This window comes from Sarcophilus harrisii, chromosome 2, assembly GCF_902635505.1.
Source record: "Sarcophilus harrisii chromosome 2, mSarHar1.11, whole genome shotgun sequence".
Taxonomy (NCBI): domain Eukaryota; kingdom Metazoa; phylum Chordata; class Mammalia; order Dasyuromorphia; family Dasyuridae; genus Sarcophilus; species Sarcophilus harrisii.
The window spans coordinates 500,648,502-500,671,290 of NC_045427.1; the positions used below are offsets into that span (position 1 = coordinate 500,648,502).

General features: G+C 33.5%; 1 protein-coding gene across 3 annotated transcripts in view; it reads right to left on the reverse strand.

The window, feature by feature from the left end:
• The window catches only part of SECISBP2L (SECIS binding protein 2 like), a 79,681-nt gene that overhangs the window by 35,286 nt on the left and 21,606 nt on the right, over positions 1-22,789 (reverse strand). For 2 of the 3 annotated variants that reach the window (XM_031955168.1, XM_031955167.1), the window contains exons 8-13: positions 17,965-18,096; positions 15,303-15,383; positions 13,847-14,014; positions 13,546-13,687; positions 11,118-11,287; positions 7,983-8,115 (exon numbers count right to left, since the gene is read on the reverse strand). In XM_031955168.1, the coding sequence (XP_031811028.1) occupies positions 7,983-8,115; positions 11,118-11,287; positions 13,546-13,687; positions 13,847-14,014; positions 15,303-15,383; positions 17,965-18,096 (826 nt within the window). The remainder of the gene's footprint in view (positions 1-7,982; positions 8,116-11,117; positions 11,288-13,545; positions 13,688-13,846; positions 14,015-15,302; positions 15,384-17,964; positions 18,097-22,789) is intronic. The other variant, XM_031955170.1, reaches the window with a different exon arrangement.

Below are 22,789 nucleotides of genomic sequence, written 5' to 3' on the forward strand. Positions count from 1 at the left end.
TTTATAAATCGAATAGATTTATAAATAAATCAAGGCTTACTTTACCTGCAAAATCTTTCCTTTAAAAAAAAAAAAAAGCACTCTATCAGTAATGTTAGTATTTACTGAATCTCCATTGTTGTCATTCAATCATTTAGTTGTGTCAGAGTCTTCATGACTCCATGAACTTTTCCATGGCATTTTCTTAGTAAAGATACTGGAGTGGTTCACCATTTCTTTCTACAATGTATATCCATTTTACAGTAGAAGAACTGAGGCAAATAGAAGTTAAGTGACCTGCCCAGGGTCATATAGCTAATAAGCTGCAAAGGCCAAATGTAAACTTAAGATATTCCTGATATTAGTAAATAATGTAGAGATTAAATAACTATAAACATTAAGCATCTATTTAAAAAAAAAAACTATGTCATAACAGAAAAAAGCAGTGGACTTGAGAGTCAGGAGACAATTAGTCTGAATACTCTCATGCTTATTAGTAGAATAACACTTAACATCTTAAAGTTTCAGTAGCTTCATTTTAAAAATGAAAGTGAAACTTACTATTGACATTACAGGGCCATGATGAGAAAAGTACTTTATCAACTTCTTTAAAACACTTTATCAAAGCACTATATAAATTTCAATTATTTGAGTTATGTACAAAATAAACAAAAAAGTAGAGAGGACACAAAAGAATATAACTATTATCTTTCTCCTCAATCATACAGATTAGTAGTAAGAGAGATAAATACACACACAAAAATTTAAAAGAGGGTATCCCAAAAGACTTGGTCCCAACCCTGTATAATATTTGGCACTTTCCATAGCTTGGGTAGCAGTAGAAACTGTTTTCTATACAATTTCGATAGCAGAAAAGATGACTGAAGAAAATGCATACTCAGAAAACAGAACAGAGAAGAAACATTCTATTCAATTAATGTTAGCAATACAGTTCTTAGAATATTTAAACATATTCCATTCTCAAATATTCTATATATTTATTGACTTCTTTCCATTTCAAATTATGTCTGCTACACTATGGAAGATAATTAGTTTATGTCCCACAATTAGTTGTAATCTATATTGAAAATAGTGATCTTTATTTACTACTAACCAATAATTATGTGACTCTAAGTAAGTCAGGGATGAAAGTCAAGAGACCTGTATTATAGTCTTAGCTTTATCACTAATCAAATGTGTAACCTTGGGCAAAGCACTAAACTTTTCTGGATAGGACAAAGTGGCCCCTGAGGTCTATGGTACTTAACATTCCATGATACTAAGAAAAGGTAGATTCAGATGGCAGAGTGGAAATCTGGGGATTCCACAAGCAAAGACAGAAAAACAAGAATATTCAAGAGATATTCTGACAACAGTGAGTAACAGTTTGGCTATAGTAGAAATTGATGGAAGAGAGTAGTGGGAGAATGGAAAGATGAGCCTGGGCCAAATTGAAAAGGATCTTGAATTTGAGTGGAGAATATAGGCTTTATTCTCATAAAGTTGAATGAAGATTTATGATTAGGAGACAGACAGGGTGAACACCTTTTTTAAAAAGACAGACTAAATTGCTAGAAGTGTTGTACAGCATTGTGGCATAGTGGAGACAGAACTAGCCTCAGTATGAAGAATCAATCAACAATTACTTAGTAAGTGCCAGGGATACAAAAAAAAAAAAAAAAAAAAAAAAAAAAGAAAGAAAGAAAGATAAGAAAAAGAAAAGAAAAAAAGAATTCCTATCCTCAAAGATCTGTTTTCAAGCTCCTAACCAATACTGGCTATGTAACTCTAAGCAAGTCACTTAACCTCTGAGAGCCTACAAGAACAGGGGTTGAGCTGTTTGTTGTAACAGGTTTCTCATCAACTCCAGACCATGCTTCATGTCCTATCCAATCATCCACTTGGTCACCTCTTTGCCATCTCCCCTGCACTATACACATGATATGAAAGATAAAAAAAACAATGGAAAGCAAGAATCTATATAATTTAGTGACTAAATCAAAAGTGATTACTCTAAGTCTCTGATCCTCTTTGACTGGAAAAATGTTAGAAGTAGTTTGAGAAATAAGAATTTTGTATTAGACAAGCTGAATTTGAAGTGCTAATGAGACATCACACTGTCATGTTTTACTTTCATCATGCCTAGGTGCACACTCATTAAGCATGGATGACTATGGTATAGGAGAAAACACTAGAGATGGATTCAAAAGACCACTTTAGAAGTCTCCCTTCTGATAATGATTGAACCATGCAACTGTGGACAAGTTATAATCTTTTTCATTCTATGTCATCATTTTTCATATACAATTTGGTTTAAAGATAGACAATATCTCAAAATGATGCTTGAAAGGAAAATACTTATACAAAATTAACACTATATTCTATTGCCTCCAAGATCAAATACAAAAGCATTCAAAGCCCTTTATTATCTACCTCTCTCCAACATTTCCAGTCTTCTTTACTCCACTGACACTGGAATTCTATCAATTTAATGAAGAAGATGCTCCAACTCTTGTCTTCAGGCATTTTCTCCGAGCTCTCTCTCATGTCTGGATTGTTCTCTCTCCTCATTTTTGCCTAATGGCTTCCCTTAAGTCCCAACTAAATCCTATCTTTTACAGTAAGCTTTTCCCAACCTCTGTAATTTCTAGTGCATTCTATCTGCTGTTTCCTATTTTTCCTGTAGATAGCTTGCTTCTATGTATTTGTCTGCATGTTGTCTTCCCCATTAGATTGTACATTCCTTGAACAGAGAAACTGTTTTTTGTCTCTTTCATTATCTTCAGTGCTTAGTATACTATCTGCTATATAGTAAGCACTTAAATGTTTAATGATTGATACTAATAAATATATCATTAAAGCATATTTGTTAAAGTTTTAAATAATAATATGTATATAAATTTTTGCAAGGCAATTGGGGTTAGGTGACTTACCTAGAATCACAAGCTAGAAAGTCTTAAGCGTCTGAGGCCACATTTGAACTCAGATCCTCCTGATTCCAGGGCTGGTGCTCCATTACTGCCTCAATAATATATTGTTAAAATTAAAAAAAAAAAAAGCTTTAGGGGGCAGACACTTAACACTTAACTAGCTGTGTGACTCTAGGAAAGTCACTTAGCCCCAATTGCCTCAAGGGAAAAAAAAAAGCTTTAAAAAATTCCAATCACATAAAGTCATTAAAATTCAAATCATACAAAGTCATTATATTTAATCATAATTTCTCTGTCACTATAATTTTTTGCGTATGAGATTTTTCTAAAAGTCAAATGTGGAAAAAAGTCTGGACTATGTTAGGAGCTACATTTGTGTTGTTCAGTCAACGAGCATTTATTAAATGCTTTCTATGTGCCAGGAACATGGTTCTAAAGATACAAAGGCAAAAACACTGTCTCTGTTCTTGTAGGCCATATTCTAATAGAAGAGACATCATGTATACACCTTACATATAAGATATATACAATGCAAATAGAATATAATCTCAGAGAGAAGGCACCAGCAGTAGGGAGAATCAAGAAAGGCTTTCTCCAGAAGGTAAGATTTCATCAGCCTTGAAAGAAGTCAGGGAAACTAAGAGATGTAAACAATGAAAGAAAGTATCTGAGGCATGAGATACATTCAGTGAAAAGGCATGGAGCTGATAAGTAGAATTCCCTTATATGAGGAACAGCAAAGAGGTCATTGTACTTCTACAGTGTAGGAAGAAAAGTAAAGTAAGAAAACTGGGAAAACCTACCCAATAAGCAATCATCTTGCCTCGCTTGAAGACTTCAATAAGGGCAATCCATTAATTCTTGTGGTAGTCCCTTCCACTTTTAGATAAAACTAATTGGTAGGAAGCCTAAATATTTCTTTTTACAACTTTCACTCATAGTTCCTATTTCTATTTCATGAGGTCCAGAAGGACAATATAACATATCTTTCTATGTCACAATCCTTCACATAATTGTAAACAGCTTTCATATCCCTCACTGGTTTTCTCTTCTTCAAATTAAATAACCTTAATTATTCAGCTAATCTTTGGGCAGCATAATGCCCATACCTTACATCCCATCCAGCCATTCAATCATGCCATTTTATTACTTGTCCTGTAATTGTAGATGCATCCCCAATTCCATTCCCACTAGTTTTTCATCTCTTGCTCCAAAGAAAGTGTCAATGGGTCAACTCACTACCCCGCTATATTTCACCAGACTGAACCCTTTTCTTGTCTACCATTTCCCTACATATTGCCTTCCTCTATTAGAATGCTCCTGGAGGACAAAAACTGTCTCAGTGTTTATTATTCCTGTTTATCTAGTGCTAAATTAGCATAATGCCTGACACATAGTGTCTCATAAGTGGATTTTATGGATTCATTAATAATCTAAAACCATTCTGGTTTATCCTTTTCAAGATTTATTTTTCTTTGAGAGAAAGACAGCACCCAGAACTGAGTACAACATTCTAGATAAGGTCTGATCAGGGCAAAGTACAGAGCATTATCACCTCCCTAATCCCAGGCCTTTCTTGATGTTCCCTAAGAATGCATTATCTTTCTTGGCTCCTCTTATTACATGGTCATTTGTACTGAGCTGGCAGTACACTAAGAGATCCAGATCTTCTTCATATGAACTACTATCTAGCTATGCTATTTCCTTCAATTTTATACTTGTGAAACTGATTTTTTTAACCCAAGTATAAGACTTTAAACTCATCCCTATTAAACTCAACTTATCTATTCTGGCCCAATTTAAACCTGTCAAGATCAAGAATTTTATCAAGTAAAAAAAAAAATTTAAAAAAAAAAAAGAATTTTATCAAGTGTATGAGCTAGTTGCACTTTGCCAATTTTCACTTAAGTCTCTTTGCCATTATCTCAAGCCAGTGAATACAATTTTATTTTTTTTCCTGAGGCAATTGGGGTTAAATGAGTTGCCTAGGGTCACACAGTTAGGCAGTGTTAAGTGTTTGAGACCAAATTTGAACTCAGGTCCTCCTGACTTCAGGGCTGGTGCTAACGACTGTGCCACCTAGCTGCCCCAGGGAATACAATTTTAAACAGTCTATGACCAAGCAAGATTCCTAGGTCATACCACTGGAAACCTGCTAGAAAATTGAGAAAGCATTGTATAGTGGGCAGAATTTCAATCGGAGACTTAAGTTCAAATCACACTGTGTGAATATAACCAAGTTGTTTAACTTCTAAAGGTCTCAGTGTCCTCGTATGTGAAATATAGGTAATAATCATACCTATCTCACAAGGTTGCTGTGAGGCTCAAATAAAATAAATTCTGTAAAGCTCTGCAAACTTTAAAGTACTATAAATGTCCATTATTATCATTACTAACATTGTCATTAATGCCGCATTTTGGAATTGGGAGTTCAATGGGTTTCAAATCTAGCTAACTTCTTCTAAGTAGCCCATATCTTCCTTTCTTTTTAAGTAATAACTTGAAAGACTGTCAAATGTTTTGACAAAATCTATGTAAACAATATTACCATTCTTCCTTGATTAACCAGTTTAGTGACACTGTCAAATACACAACTGAAATCAGTTAAGTTTGGTATGTATTGTTCCTGATAGTCATACTAATAACTCTCTGTTGTTGTCATATTCTTTTCTAAATGTAATTATCTTTAGAAATTCATTGCTCAGTGATTCTCATCATTTCTGGGCTGACTTCCACAGTAGAAATTTAGGTCATGAGAGCTTATTTATCCTTTTCTTTTAACAATGTGATGATACCTAACCTTCCCAAAACTATGATATATATATATATATACATATATATATATATATATATATAAAATCGGACTATTCCCAGCCTTCCCCTTTTCTCTTTATCACAAATTCTATGATAGAATTTTATGACATCTCATTTAAATTTCCCATCATTTTCACTTCAACAATAAGTTCTTTCCTGCTGTTGAAGATCAAATTCAGAATATGATTTCCTTATTTTGTTTCCCTTGCCTTTTGGAAGATGAAATTATCATTAAATCAAGCTGAGAAATTATTAGCTACTCTACCTTTGGCAGAAAAGAAATGTTCCAGCAGATGTTAAATAATGGAAATTTCTAATCATTATGATATCATGCCAGACTTGTAATGTTTATTTAATTCATCAGTTATTTTCATCTTATGGGTCCTCCAATAAGAATACTCCTTCCATTTCTGCCTCTAGTGATCATCAGTATGTTTTTCCAGTATGTTTCCTCCATCTAACTCCTGGATTTATTCTACTCCTCTCCATCTTCTTCCCCGTTTTTACATATCTTGTCCTCTTTTAAGCTCCTTCTAGAGCGGTATTGTAGTCTGTCTCAGTGATAATAATGAAGCAAAATTTTCCTTCTTTCATTAGGATCTCAAATTCACTCTGCTGCTCACTTTGTGCACTGACATTTGAGACTACAGGTTTTTGTTTCCTATAAACTTCAGGTTATTTCTACTGCTCATCTTTTTCTCCACACTCTAAAAAAAGGGTCAACAGACGATGGCCCATAAGCAAAATCTAGCCTACTGTCTGCCCATGAAAAAAATAGTTTTACATTTTCACATATGACTTTATTTATAATTAAAATATAAGCTTTCCTTCAAGCTGAAAAATTCAGCTTTGAAAGCTAAACAAGAAAGTTAAATAGTCAAATGGAAAAAGACTAATCAGACAGTTGAAACCATTAAACATCTGGAACACTGCAAAAAGAGAACACAACTTTATTCAAAAATTTAAAACACGTTCTTAGAATATAGGTTGTATGACAACAGGTAGCAAGGCTAGATTTCGCCCATGGGCTGCAGTTTGCTAACCACTGCCCTAATGTATCTAACTTAGTAAAGATGTGTATGTATGTACATGTAATATTTCATGTGTATATTTCTTTTTTCTTCATATTTCATACTCACTGTATGTATATATATATATATCTCATGCTACTTCTATTTATTTTAAATATCACAGGCTATGTTTTTCTTTAACTTTAGATATGAAATACCCTTTGCACTTAAAAACGCTGAATTTAGCTGATTTTTATCAGGCAGTATTCTTTCTTTAGATATATATAATCAAAGGTAGAAACTAAAAACCCAATGCAATACCACATATTCCTATATAGTCTCTCAGTTCTTAGTTCTAACTTACTTAGCCATTAAGGCTAAATTCACAAAATCAGTCATAATTTTTCCCACTTTTGTTTTTAACCAATCCTACAGTAATGTTTTATAGTATCTTCTCATCTTTCCTAATAAATTCTAATATCTTTCCAGGATAAGACTATGTCTTACAAATTTATTTTCCATAGCATTTAGCATATCTTAATATCCTAAATCTGCTTAGTATAAAAGCAGTTTCAAAATATTTTCACCAATTTACCTCATTAAAGCCTAATAACTTTGAACAAGAAAGGACATATGTCAAAGTGGACAGAGATAGCCTCAGAGTCAGACAGACCTGGATAAAAGTTCTGCTTTTGACACATACTGCCGGCTAAGTCACAGAAGGTCTTGGTGCTTTAGGTTAACTCTCTAAGACTCTAAGTTGTAAAACAATTACTGAATAACATTACTAAATACTAGCAGTCAATTTCTTATACCAATGAAATCAAAATAAATAAACAACAAACAACAAAATGGCCTCTGCTACAGGCGTGAGGAATCTTACAGTTGAGTAAATTAAAGTTCAAATAATATACCAAGGAAGTTGCAATATTTATTGAAATACTGAATAAATTAATGGTCCTAAGAATTTCTCAAAGGGGAATGGTAAAATCCAGTATACAGGATAATCCTGATGAAATATATGGAAGATGAACCATCATTAGAAGTAATTTTTCAAAACTATGGAAAATAAGCCAGGACAGTATAGAGGGATCAAAGATCATACACAGTCTTAAAGGTAAATATCCAATATGATACATGCTCTAATTAGCCTCCACTATGCACCTGTGTACACGGTCTCTTCAATAATTTTTAATGCACTATAAACAATTCCGTTTTTCAAAAAAAAGAAAAAAATCAAATTCTTTACCTTCCTGGGAGGCAGTTTCCTGTGGTAAATCCTCAATAAAATCTAAGGGCATCTCTATTGGCTCCTCAGATCCCGGAAGACTATGGTCTACAGTAAAACGCCCTTTCTTTTCCTCTCTCTCTTTGAGAATAACCTAAAAGCAAATAACAGTACAGAATAGAAAAGAATCAGCTTGACAACACAATAGTTCATATGAAATAGATCTGGGTGTTTGAGTTGACCATAGACTCATTAAGAAACAGAAATACAAAATGGTTGCTGGAAAATGTTGGAAATACTCGAGAGCTGTTGGAATACATGGGAGCCATCTGACAGTGGCTGCTGGAGATCCAACACAGACCTGCAGAATGGATCTCCTCTTGTGAGAGGATGATACAAGGAGACTGAAAGGCAGTCGCTGTTCTCTGACCCCTCTGACTAGAGGCCGTTGCGTTGTCTGACCTCTCTCTCTTCCCTCTGCCTCCAAATTATCTCATTCCCAGTCCGCAACGCCTGTGTCAGCAAAGGCTGCCCTGAAACTCCTTCCAATGCTATGATCCACAGCTGTGGATGTGTGAAAGATGACCTAGATGAGGCCAGAGGGCTAAGTCTGAACCATTAGGAAGAATTTAGAAGAGGCAGACTTCAGGTTATTTTTAACAATTAAATTTGGTAAACAATAGAATAACTACCTTCAACAATCTAACACAAGAATTGATCTGTCCCTTAACAATTCCCCATTTTTTGTTTTTTGCTGTTATTTTCCCCCCACAGCATGGTCTGCACCCTGAGGAATGCAAGCAGCACTATCACCTCTGGATGGTTGTAGCCAGTGTTGATCTTATCATGGAGGCAAACTTTCAATTCAGTAGTCAGAATAGGCATTTAAGTCTCTCATCAGTTTCCTGACTCGGCCCTTTGATGTGTTGGCCCATTTAATTACCCCAACTAAAAAAGTCTTACAGGGACTCTTCTTCCTTTCCTTCCCCACAGGTTACCGAAGGAACTCGGAAGGATCCTTCTCACATACATTTCTGGTTCTTCTTATAATTCATATGCTTCTTATACCCCACATTCAGGCGCCGTATGTTGGAGGACCGGGAATAAATTGGAGGCAGAGGGAAGAGGAAAGAGGTCAGACAACGCAGAGGCCTCTCAATGAGAGAGGTGAGAGAACAGCAACTACTTCTCAGTCTCCTTGTATCATCCTCTTACGTGAGGAAGTCCACTCTGCAGGTCTGGGTTAGCAGCCACTGTCAGTTGGCTCCCATGTATTCCAACAGCTCCCAAGTATTTCCAACAGGAAAGGTTAAATTAAAAGAAGTAAAATTCTACTGGTTAAATTATATTTCAAAATTCAGTGATAAGTTCTGGGAATCATATTTTTAAAAAAGATTGACATAATGGAACATATCCACAGCAGAATGAACATGACAACAAGTGGCAAGAAAAACATTTCATGCAAGAAAAGTTCAATGAAAATATTTTACACATGTAAGAATTTGATTTTTTAGATTATAAAGTGTCTTTATTCAAATAACTATTCTACCAAGTACACCAGGCTAACCATTATTAGTCTCATTTATAGAAGAACAATACTATTTTCGGAAAGATTATTTGAGCTGTCCATAAGTGCAAACTGCTAAATAATATGATAAATGAGACAAGAATCCCAATCTAAGACTAATCTAAGTTCTAAGTGCAATGTTTATCAAACACTGTTTACCTTGAGGAATAAAACTCTTAAGACTATTGATAGAATAGAAAATGGAACTGTGAGTTCATTGGTACAGGGAACTCCCTTTTCCAATACTAGTTCACATTTTCTCTGCAATTTACAGCCTTAGGGAGATGACTAAACCATTTAAGAAGTAAAGCATCTTGCCTAGGGTTACAGAGCCAGTATGGATGCAAGAAGTGAAACTCAAAGCTTGGGATTTCCTAATTTCAAGGCCATCTACAATGCACCATTGCTTTCCAGAATTGAAAGCTGCCTTCAAGTATTTGAAAGATGACCTAGATGAGGCCAGAGGGCTAAGTCTGAACCATTAGGAAGAATTTAGAGGAGGCAGACTTCAGGTTATTTTTAACAATTAGATTTGGTAAACAATAGAATAACTACCTTGAACAATCTAACACAAGATGTATTCATGCAGAAGTTAGATAAGCACCTAATGAAAATATTATAGAACTGATTTCTTCATTGGGTGAGGAGCTAAACTAAATAAATTCCCTCTAACTTCAAGATTCTATAAATATTAAAAAAAAAATTCTATAAATATGATATAGCACTGCATTAGAAATTTAAACTTACAAGTTACATACACTCAAAGAAGGGAGACTCTACTAAATAACCCCCCCCCAAAAAAATGAATTTTCAAATTATTTTAATATAAAAGTCCAAAAAAGGACCTGGAACTACAGTTTAAAATGTGTCTGACAATTGAAATTTATATTGGTCAGGAAACACTGCATGTCATATGATATTTAAAAATTTTTAAAGGCCTCAAAAATCATATGAAATTTTCCCAACTGAATGTATATTACAGTAGTAACTGATTATGTCTAATAAATTCATATTTAAACATGAAATACCAGCACAAATATTCCATAAGTAGGATAAGTTTTACACCAGAATTCATTATACTATTGAAGAGAGTTTAGGTTCTTTTTGAATGCTTAGTATTCTACCATTTATTTAATCTTGTAGAAAGTAGCACCAACTTTCCAGTCTTATATTCTGACAGGATTAAAATTGGCTATCACCATTTTCTCCAATTGTAAATCAAATGGCCAACATATAGAAGCAAACATTTAAGAAAAATCGATTGGAAATATTATCATCACTTTATTTAATCCAATGAATTGGATTAATCCAAAAGTAATTTAATCCAAATAAATATATACTCAGAATTAGTGTGAGAGGCAATATAGCCTGATAGAGGGCCTGACAAGAGTCAGGAATCAGGGAATACTTGGCTTCTGGCCTATATGAGCAGGTAACCAAAGGCAAATTACTTAACTGGTCAAAATGTTGGGCAACTCTCCAAGATAAAGGTGAGCTACAAACTTTCAGGGAGGAGTTTCCATTCTAGGGGGTCTCTACACTCATAAAACCACAGGTCCGGACCAAAAAAAAAAAAAAAACTGGTTTACCTTTTTAAGTGCTGTGGGTCGTTTAAGCTTTGCAATTTCTTTCTCTTTTCCTCTCTTTATTTTGGGAGAAGTAGAGTCCAAAGGGTTAAGAGGGGCCAAACAGGGTTGACTTTTGGTTAAAGACTTTCTGTTGGCAGAATCTTTAGACTGTAAAGGAACAGCACTGACTACTGAAAACAAACAAGGACATTAGTTTCACTACAGAACATTCCTGGAGTTAGTTTCACACGCTTTCAAAATTCCCAATGACAAAACTACAAAAACAAGAACATCCTCTTCCGGTGGGAGGAAAAAAGGCAGATAATGACAATAGGAAGCAGCCTGACCCACTGACGCTTTTATCCATATTTCTTAAAGAATAAAACAAGACAAATGTTGTAGGCCCAGTATCCTAAACCAATATGGCAACTCAGAAAAGTGTTCCTAAATGGGTACAAAAGTGTAAAATCCAATAGAATCAGGGAAGTCTGAGGTAGAAAGTACAAAAAACCTGTCCTGTGGCTCCACAAAACTTGCCCTTATCATTGTGCTTTCTTTAGCCCCAACTCTTGCAATCCTGAATCTGACTAGCTATTTAATGCCAAATTAACCATTTAACACTTTCTTTATTTTTAATCATCCAAATCAACCTTCAGAAAAGCCTCCTCCCCAAACTAAATCTCTGTCTTCTTCCAATGTTCATATTTGAAACAATATGAAAAATTCTTTATTTGAATTTTTTTTTACTGACAGCAGGATGACACCTGAGAGGTGAAAGGAGTCTACCTGTTCAGTCTCACTGTATATCAACCATTCCCTTTGATTCAATCCAGCAAAAATGAATTAAATACCTACCCTATGCCAAATACTATGCTAGGCACTGGAGACAAAAAGGACCAAAGAGGTAACCCCAACCCTCAAGGAGCTTATATTCTATTAGAGAGAAGTGGCACTGTGTAGAAAATTAAGTACAAAATAGATACCAAAAGTCAATGGAGAGAGAACTCTGGTGGCTGGGTTCTAGAGCCTCAGAACCAGAGCCAGGGAACCCAGAGCCTCAGAGCAGATGGTGCTTCTTAAATCTGGGTTCCAGTCTACCTGGATGATATGCTGTTCACTGCACTCCCTGATCTCCTACCTCCACAGCTCTGCCCATGCCAGACTGTAACTCTCTACTCCTCTCCACCTTACAATCTTCTTGCTCACTACTGAATTCTCTCTGCACTGTTCTCATTGGCATCTCCCCCAACTGCACCTAGAGCACTCAGTAGCACAATAGAAGCTCCTTGAGGGCACATAGCTTTGCTGTTTTGTTTTTGTCATTATACCTTCAGTGAGTACATATATTGGGCATTTAATAAATATCTACTGAAATAAACTGAGTTTTCTTGGGGATGCCTGGGATAAAACATGTTCAAGACCTAGAATAAAATCTAGCACATGAACATTTCTAAATCACTCATCTTTCTAGTCCTCTAGAAATAAAGCTCTGTGTTCTAATTACGCATGTTATTATATATGCCATTACATATGTAGTAAACATGCTATTGTTTACATTTTATATATATAATGCTAACTTAACCATCAAATATTAAAAACAAAGGCTCATATCCAAAGACTACATAAAACAGAAAAACAGGTTCTAAATTCTATGTTCAAACATTCTACCCTAGTCCAGTTCTACTATCTATGACTTAATTTGCTATTAAGTAATGGTTGCTGTACAAAGAACAAAAGGATTTAAAAAAATTTTTAAATGCTATTTCATATCAATGATAATTTTTTGGTAGTGGAAAAAAAAAAGGAGAAAAAAATTAAAGGAGAAAAAAAAATTCATTAATAATATATGGCAAAGTTTTAAAACAATGACCAAATATGCCAGTACCCTTTTTAATTCTCTCAGTTGATATTTCATTTAAGACATAGGTGTACAAAATTTAGAACACACATTTTATAACAGCAATTGTTTCATAGAAGGCAAGCTAATTTTTTCACAATAGTTAAAAAATGCATTTAAAATTACCAGTTAGGTCATCCTGCCATCTGGGGGAGGGAGTGGGGGGTAAGAGGTGAAAAATTGGAACAAGAGGTTTGGCAATTGTTAATGATGTAAAGTTACCCATGCATATATCCTGTAAATAAAAGGCTATTAAATAAAATAAAATAAAATAAAATTACCAGTTAGCTTGCACCTAATTGAAGAATTAAATTTGGCCAAATTAATATGATTTTAAAATATATGAGATTTCAATCTATTAGAATTACTTTTAAAAAAACAGGCAGCATCCCAAAAGTCTAATAGTTTGTTTCTGGGACATTCTGTTAATGCATACTTGAAAAACAAATACATAGACATAAACACACATAAATTTAAATACTTCTACATACTGACATCACTTGACTACATATCATGAAAGCAAAATCCTTTCCTTTACATAAATGTTATCACCTGTGTATGATAATGGTCTGGTATTAGTGATTTGCCGAGCTTTCATTGCTTGCTGTTGCTTTTCCAGAGCAGCTAACATATCCCCTAAATCAAGCTGTACAGGAGTCTTACTCTTTTTGCCAGCTGCTTTTGATAAAGCTTCCTGCAAGACGAACAAAAAAGTTTACCTATATATACAATATAACATGGTGGCAAATTTAAATTTAAGACTGTTATATTTATTATATCCCTCCCAACTATTCTTTCCTTAGTATTTGTCAAGTATTAAAATTCCACAAGTGAGAATTATTTTTTAACAAACCTGTATTTTTTTTTGTTCCATACTGATTTCTGAATACTCCTGAGCTGTGGCAAGTGCTGCTGCTAAAGCCTTTTTCTTTTGACTTTTTGCACGTTTAGGTACCGAAGTTGTAATTGGAATTGGAGTCTGAACTATGTTAATTGGTGAATTTTCAGGTAAGTCATCCAACTGAGATTTCCAAAACAAAAACAAAAACAAAAGAATGGGATATTTAAGGATTACTTATGGTCTTGGTATCTGTTACTAGAGTTATTTCTTATAAATTAAATTGATTAAAATAACATACAGCTACAATAAATCAAAGCATCAATATGGATACAATTAAGATAGTTTATCAAGATATTTTCTGAAACATAAGTTTTTATAATGACACTATGAGACAATTCTATCTTCCATCTCTAACTTCAAATATATATAAATGTGAAAAAATTCTATATATTTTGTAGATCAATGTTGACTATAAAAATCCACTTTAAAATTAGTGTCAAGAAACTAGTATATGATTTATAAGCTTTGCCAACCATAAGGAGACATACTTCATATTAATATGTAAAAAACAATTGATCTGTTTTATTAATGAAATTCTAGTTTAAAAAATATGCTTGCTAATACATTGTTGGTGGAGTTGTAAACTGATCCTACTATTCTGGAGAGAAATTTAGAACTATGCCCAAAGGGCCCTAAAACTATGCAAATCCTTTGATCTGGCAGTACCACTACTTTGTCTGAATCTCAAAGAAATCATAAAAAAAGAGAAAGGACCCACATGTGCAAAAATGTTTGCAGCAGTTTTTTGTGATAGCAAGGAATTGGAAATTGAGGGGATGCCCATCAAATGGGGAATAGCTGAATAAGTTGTGGTACATGAATGTAACAGAATACTATTGTTTTATAAGAAACTATACTGAATGAAGTAAGCATAACCAGGAGAACGTTGTATGTAGTACAGCAAGACAGGATTAGCTCTTTTCAGCAATACAGTGATCCAAGACAATTCTAAAAGACTTAGGATGGAAAATACCATCTACATCTAGAGAAAGAACTAAGAAGACTGAATGCAAATCAAAACATACTATTTTCACTTTTTTTTTCTTCCTTTCTCATGGTTTTTCCCTTTTGTTCTGATTTTTCTTTTACACCATGACCAATATGGAAATATGTTTAAAATGAATGTACATAAATAACAAGACTGCTTGCTGACTTGGGGAATGAGGGAGAAAAAAATTTGGATCTCAAAATCTTGCAACAATGAACTCTGAAAACTATCTTTACATGTAATTGGAAAAAATAAAATACTATTAGATGTAAAAAATGAATAAATATAAATAAATAAAATATGCTTGGTAAGGGAATTTAATACTTGCATTAACAGCTATATATAAAATCAACATTAGTTAAACAATTCTGATATTCTGTTCATGTTTAAGAACAAATCACAGCCAAGTGTCAGTCTTACCACTTTTGCAGAAATTTTTTGTTGAATGTTTTCATCTTTAGCACTTCCAGTATCATTCAGTTCTGTAAATTCATCTTCATCCTAAAACAAAGTAACAAATTTTAAAATAAAAACTGAAAAGAGCACAAACCAATTTAGGAGATTTTTTTAATTCTTTAAGAGTATTGAAAAAGTCTTAAGGTTTTTTTTTCCCCAATCATATTGCCACTATTCGGATCCTCATTACCTATAGCTAAGTGTATTTTAACAGTTTCTTCACTAGTCTATTTGCCTTCATGTTCCTCCTTCATGTGAGTCTTCTTTCCTATATACTGTAACCACAATAATCTTCCTAAAACAAAGTTCCTACTCCCCAAAGACATTCAATGGCTTTCCAAGGCAAAATGAAAAATATCTAAATATAGCATAGAATTTAAGGCCCTACAAAATGTGGCCCTAACTTTGTTTTATCTCCCCCAATCCTACAATTTATCCAAAATAGAATTTATTTTTATGTGAACACATGCTGAGCTTTCCCATCTAACAATTTTGCTGCCCTTTCCTTTTATCCAAAATGCTTTCCTTTCCTTACCCCTACTTTTCCTGCTCATATTCACTCCTCAGTCACTGCCAAAGTCCTATCCATGCTTCTTCCCTCTTCATTTCATATCACTCAGAAGCATTTTGCCATTATTTTTGCTTTTACCCCATCTCACCTAAAGAGGCAGTCTAAATCTAAAGACCTCTACCTGCTCAAGTGATCCCATTCCACCTTATCATCTTCAACAAATTACCACTTCTGTCATCTCTACTCTTACTTATCTTCACTCTCTGTCTCCTGGGTCATTCACTACTGCCTACAAACATGTCTCCCTCATACTAAAAAACCCTCACTTGATTCTTCGTCCTCTATCTGTTCTGCCCTTTGTGGCTAACCTCCCTGAAATGGCTATCTACAATAATTTTTCTCCTCTCATTCTCTTAACCCTTTACAATTTAGCTTCCAACTTCATCGTTCCACCAAAAGACCTCTCTCTAAAACTGCCAATGATTCTTAGCTGCCAAATCCAATGGCCTCTTCTCAATCCTCATTCTCTTTGACCTCTCTGTCACTTTTGGGACTCAATTACGCTCTTGTCCTTGATATTCTTCTCTAGGTTTTCAGGACATCACTCTCTCCTGATTCTTCTATGTATAAAATTACTACTTTTGGTGCTTAATAAACTACTAATAAATGCTGTGTGCTAATAAATACTAGATGACTTAAAGCAAAAATTATTTGGAAAAAGAAACACATTTAATTCTACTCATAATTTCCTAAACAAATATTGAAATAAACAGGCAAGACACTGCTTAACACAGGGCTTTAAAAATTCTGATATCGCCTTAACCTTCTCTTGTAAATCCTCATCCTTGATATGACATCAAATATCTCCAGCCATCAGTAGTTACTGTTCCTTCTCCATGTCAAGACCAAACTCTTTTTCTATGCTTTAAAACCCAAATCCTCACATTTTCTTCAGCAAATTGCCCTCCTCAATCATTCCTACTCCCTCTCTTTCCTCTTCACCTTCATCTCCTCTCCTTTCTTCTTCCTTTTCATCTCTTCTCTTCTCTCTCTTCAATCTCTCTCAATCTACTAATTTTTTCTCTTCTTCTTCCAAACATCCCCATCCCCAATCTTAAAAGAAAAAAATCTTTAGTACTCCCTACTATCTACTAGTTATTATCTCTACTAGCAGCACTGAATCTTTCTCTTATCATAGCCAAATTCCTTGAAAAAGCTTTCTTTCTCTTCTCAACTCCCTCTAAATCCTCTGCAATTTTACCTCTGACCTCGTTCAATAATTACAGAGTTTTCTCCTTAGTTTCCATATTAACCACCAAATCTGACAGCCTGTTCTTCAATTCTTATCCTTCTTAACATTGTTGACCACCTTCTCTCCTGAAAGTGCTTTCTCTGGCTTTTTTTTTTCTGGCACTATTCTTACATGGTTCTGCTCTAAGTTTCCCTTCTCAGTTTCACCATCCATTATCATACCCACTGGGGGTATAGCCATGAAGCCACCTGAAAAAAATGGAATGTAAACAGCATTAACCTTCATATCTCAAATGATACCTGTAACATCTTTCTACCATTTGTTCAGTTTTTGCAAAAAAGACTAAAAGTTAGTTCCTATTTGTCATTTCCAAGTAAGGAATGTTGTGGTTTTACTTTTTAACGGCATAATAATATAGTGTTGGCCTATTAAGTATAAGTGGTATTTAAAATTTGAACCAACACACACACACACAAAAAGAGATAAAATAATGGAAAGAATACAGAATTTAGAATCCAAAAAGCATGTTTTATGAGTTTCAGTCCTTTCATCTGTAAAATGAGGAAATGCATTCTCACATCTAAGGTTCTTTCCACCACTAACATTTTGATCCTAAAAAGGTAATTCTCTTATCCACAAGAAACTTAAAATCTAAAAGAAGAAATAAATTCAAAAATATTAATTGATCAATGTATACTTAATTACCTCTGCATCAGATGTCACATTAAGCACTGGAGAAATAAGTATCAAGAATTAAACAATTCTTGAGAGATTAATCAAAAAAAAAAAAAAAAAAAAAAAAAGATTCAAAATAAATGTTCCATGGTAGAAATAACTAATATCATACAAGGAAAAGACAATACCTCAAAGTATAATGGGTCGGGACTTGGTTCTACTCTGTGAGATTGACTGCTTAATGGTTTATTGTCTTGTCTCTTTTGCAAACTTTGTCTTCTTTCTGAGGATGTGCTATGTCCACGACATCTGAACCCAACCTAAACAAATTCCAAGAACAAAAAAACCCAAAAAACTAAAATTTCATAATACTAAACTTTTAAAATAATTTAGTACAATAATCACAAATATAAATATTAACATATATATGTTAACATGCTCTTATCAACATTCGCTACCACCAATATTTTTAAATTGTACTTTTAAAAAATTCTGTTTAAATCTGGACTTTACAGGAAAGCTGATAATAAAAATAACTTCTTCACAAAAACACAATAAAGTGAAATGCTATGAATTTGTTTGCAATATAGCAAAATGCTCAGTTTAAACAGAGCCAAAATAAATAGTAAATCTAAAATTAGCATCGATTTTCAGATCACCTTTTTTGAAGTACTCAATTTATTTGTGTTAAATACATTCCCTTATCTAGAAAAATTTTAAAGAACTAAAAACTGTAGTCTCTAGGTTACATCAGCTAACAAAACTTTTAACTAAACTTAAACAGTGCAATTACTGGACTAAGAAAGACCTTGAGAGGAAATGCTTTAATACATGCCTTGAATTCTTTAATCTGAAAGCAAGCTTATGAGGGTTTCGAAACTATACTCTTAGAAGCTGGTCCTTATTTCTAAGAGTGAAGACGAGAAGAATACTAACTTTGTGTTGTAGGCCTCGGTCATGTTAAAAGTAAGAATATGCCAACACAATCACAATCTGGGAGTTCTGCTAGGGTAAATGTGGCTCTCATTAAACTGCTTAGACACATGACAAGGGCCAAATGAAAATATCAGGCTCTAGAAAGCAGAGTTAAAAGGACTGCAAAACACAGCATGAAATTACCTGGGATCTATTCCTACCTCTGAGACACTGGGAAAGTCATTTAATTTTTCTGGGACTCAGCTGCCTCATCTTGTAAAATACAAAATTTGGATGAGATGTCATCTAAGATTTCTTCCATTTCTAAAACTTAGAGCCTATGAGTTTAAAAATAATAGATTTATAACAAATTGGTCCTCTTCACAAAGTCTTAATCCAACATTTCATCATGTAGAGATGCCTAAGGTTCTAAAAAGCAAAAATCAAATTTAATCATATTATAGGTTTGAGAATTTCTAATAAAGATGGAAGATATCATTTATAAAAATCATTTAACTGAAAATATATGTACCAATGAAGGTAAACATCTACAATTACCATATTGTTATTTATAATATTAATGTTTATGATAAATATAGTATATTAAAGTAATGAGTTTTTTGTAAATTTAATTTTTCAGTTTCACAAAATAAATTCTTCCTGGTAGAGACAAAACACATAGAACAACATAAATTCAATATTAAAAATATGTCTATGAACTTAGTTGTTAAATTATAAAGCCTAAAGTAAAGTAGGTCAGAATAGGGATTGCACAGAGCTTCTTCAGAAAAACAAAGACATATGATTTGACTACTATGATAAATGATGAAAAAAGACAAATAAAAATAATCAGAACCTAGTTTTTAGGTATCAATATTAGAAATATTCTATTCAAAGTGATATTCACTTGAACACTATAATTCTCCCAACCTCGCCTGACTTATATTTCATATCTTTTCCAATGATTTCCTTTCTCTTCATATGCTTTCTCTCTAGCAGGCTGCTACAACCAAAATGAAGTTTTGCATTTCTGGAAAACTTAGTAAAGAAGGTAGGAATTGTGGCACTTTATACACTTTTAAAATATGGCAATGAAACACGAGAGTTAATAAGGTCTTTCATTTAGGTTAGAAAAAATACTTGGGTTTGTTAGACAGTTTTAGTGGCCCTCAAGCCCAATGAATCAAGAGAATGATCTGGCAACAACTTTAGGTTGCATTAAGAGTCCCAAACTAGGAAGGTACATAGTTATGATTAGACCACACTTGTAATATTTCTTTCAGTTATTGGTACCACATTTTAAGAATAACATTGATAAGCTAGAGATTAATCAGAGGAGTACCCAAGATTGTAAAAGACCTTGAGTCCATGCCATCTGGGAATCAGCTGGACGAACTAAGGTTATCAATCACAGAAAAGAAAAGGACATTTATCTTTTAAGTATTTAAAGGACTACTATATGAAAAACAATTAGACTTGTTTTGCTTGGCCCCAGAAGACAGACCCAGAGCAAATGATGAAATTGCAAAGAGTAATTTTAAGCTTCATTAAGGAAGAAATTCTTAACATTAGAGCTATCCACAAAAGTAGAGAAGGCTCTCTTGGGAGGTAGTAGGTTCCCACCTCCCCATTTGAGATCTTCAAGAAAAAGCTGAATGGATTTCTTGGATTACAGGAGGAATTCTTTATCAGCTTCCAACACTGGGAAAAAATACAGACCATGAGGATTTTCCCAAGTCTGCCATTCTACCAATATTTATTTGTTAATAGAAACTAAAGAGTTACTTAAAATTCTAGCTTTTTAAAAAATAGATCTTTGCCTAATAGATTTTCTATAAACAATAATAATTTGTTCTTACAGAAGTAACTGCAGATCAGTTTTCAAGAATGAGTTCATAGGGGCAGCTAGGTGGTGCAGTGAATAAAGCACCAGTCCTGAAGTCAGGAGGACCTGAGTTCAAATCTGATCTCAGACACTTAACACTTCCTAGCTGTGTGACCCTGAGCAAGTCACTTAACCCCAATTGTCTCAGCCAAAAAAAAGAATGAATTCATAGTAATGATACCTAAGTATCTCAAGTTTTACCAAAATCAAAGATTCGGGTAAACAAATCACCTAGGCAATTTACCACTCAATTAACATCAACAAATATGATTTTTTTCTTTAGAAACGAAAATGCAATTTTAAAATTCTAGATAAGTTTATTACACCTCAAGCTAGTTATTAGTTTAGCAATTCAATAAGCATCTGTTGCCAGGGGTTTTAAAAGCCTAAACCCCTAACACAAAGAAGTTCCAGGTGGCATTAATTCTGCTTAAAGACAGGAGGGGGACGCAAGAGAACTGATTTTTACTAATAAGGACAAACTGTCTGCTAAAGCAGAAATGATGAAAACATCTGGAGGAAGTGACCATGCCATATTAAAGCTCATAACAATCAGTAAGGAGAAAGTTGAGTAGAGTTTGATGCCCACCCTAGATTTTGGATATTCAATTTTCAAAGTTCCAAATTAAAGTAAAAACACTCTACCTAAAATTCTATAAAGAAAGCTAGCCAAAGAAATGGAACCCTCAATAAATTTAAAAAAAAATAAAAACTGACAATTCTTGCAAAGAAAAAGAAGTTCTATTTAAAAACTAATGTGAACATGCAGGGAATTCACTAAATAATTTTGGTTTTAAAAATACTTGTACATAAAATGGAAGCAAAGGGAATTAATTGACAAGGAATAAAAAGAGCATAGCACTGTACTGTACTATGAAAATGGTGTCGAGAATGCTAAAGCTTAGAACAAGTTAAAAGTTGTTAAGTGCTGAAGATAAGAAACAAGAGATATTTTAAATGGTATTTTGCAGATAAAATGAAGACATAAAGAAGGGAAAGAAATGTTATCTTGTCTTTAAAGAGAAAAGAGCTTTATACTCTTTCAAAGAAGCAGTTGCTTCTCATCCAAGAAGTAATACTATAATGTTAGGAGAGAGATTATCCAATAAAGATCACAGGAAAAAGCAGTAATTAGTAATTTCTTGCTGAAAGCTACTGAAACAGTTATCTGTAAATCTCATTAAAAAAAAAAAAAAGTCTCCTACCTTCCCAAGGTAGTCTGCTTCTTTCCCATGTAAACCCAAGGCATTTTTTTAAAAACCACCCAAACCTTTTTCAAATGAGATTACTAGTAGTCAGTTCTCACCATTCAATCAGGCACTTTCAGAAAAAAAAAACACAATCTAAAAAAATATTGTCAAATATTTCAAAGTCTTGAGTAAAAAAAAACCTGAAGGCCTTAGGAGTACCCGCATTGTTTCTATCATTTCTGTTCATCAAAAAAAAGAAAAAAGTAGATTTGGGAACAAAAAATTGGTTTCAGAAAAGAATCTTTCCTGTGACTAAGAATATAACAAGTTCCTAAACAAGGATGGCACCTAACAATAACTGATAAGGATATTCTTGCAAATCTAATCAAACAAACTTTAAACTGAAAATGGAAAGGTGAAGGAGAAAGTTTTATAAATATAGGAAAAATAGTTGAAGCTAAAATCTACAGAGGATAAATCCAAAAAAGAAGTCAACAATAAAACCTAGGCCTCAGTTGTCTACACATAAATATTGGTATTAGCAAGATTTACTAAGGGTCCTAATATATGGAGAAAATTTAACTTAAGTATCATATAAGATTCATGACTGGAATGTGACTAGAAAAGTTTCAGCCAAAATAAATGATGATAAGATTATGGGAGTGGAAGGAAAGGAAATAGGGAAAAAGGAGAAGAGCAGTATGTATATTAAGAAGATCTAATTGAGGAGGAAATCTAAGAATCAAAAAAGGAAGCACAGTTAAGAACATATGGATGAAAATCAACAGATAAAAATAGAGGCAAGAAAATCAACAGATAAAAATAGAGGCAAAAATTTTTTACATAAAAAAATATATGAGGATCTGTGAAATCTCTCTTGGAAAAGAACCAATGAGGAAAAAATATCTAAAAGATGCAAGTAGAAAAAAAGGGGATGAATAAAGAATCAGAGTTCTATAATTAGTAGGAAATAATAATAAGATCAGGTGAGGAGTAAGAACATTTCATTTTTTGACCTAGAAG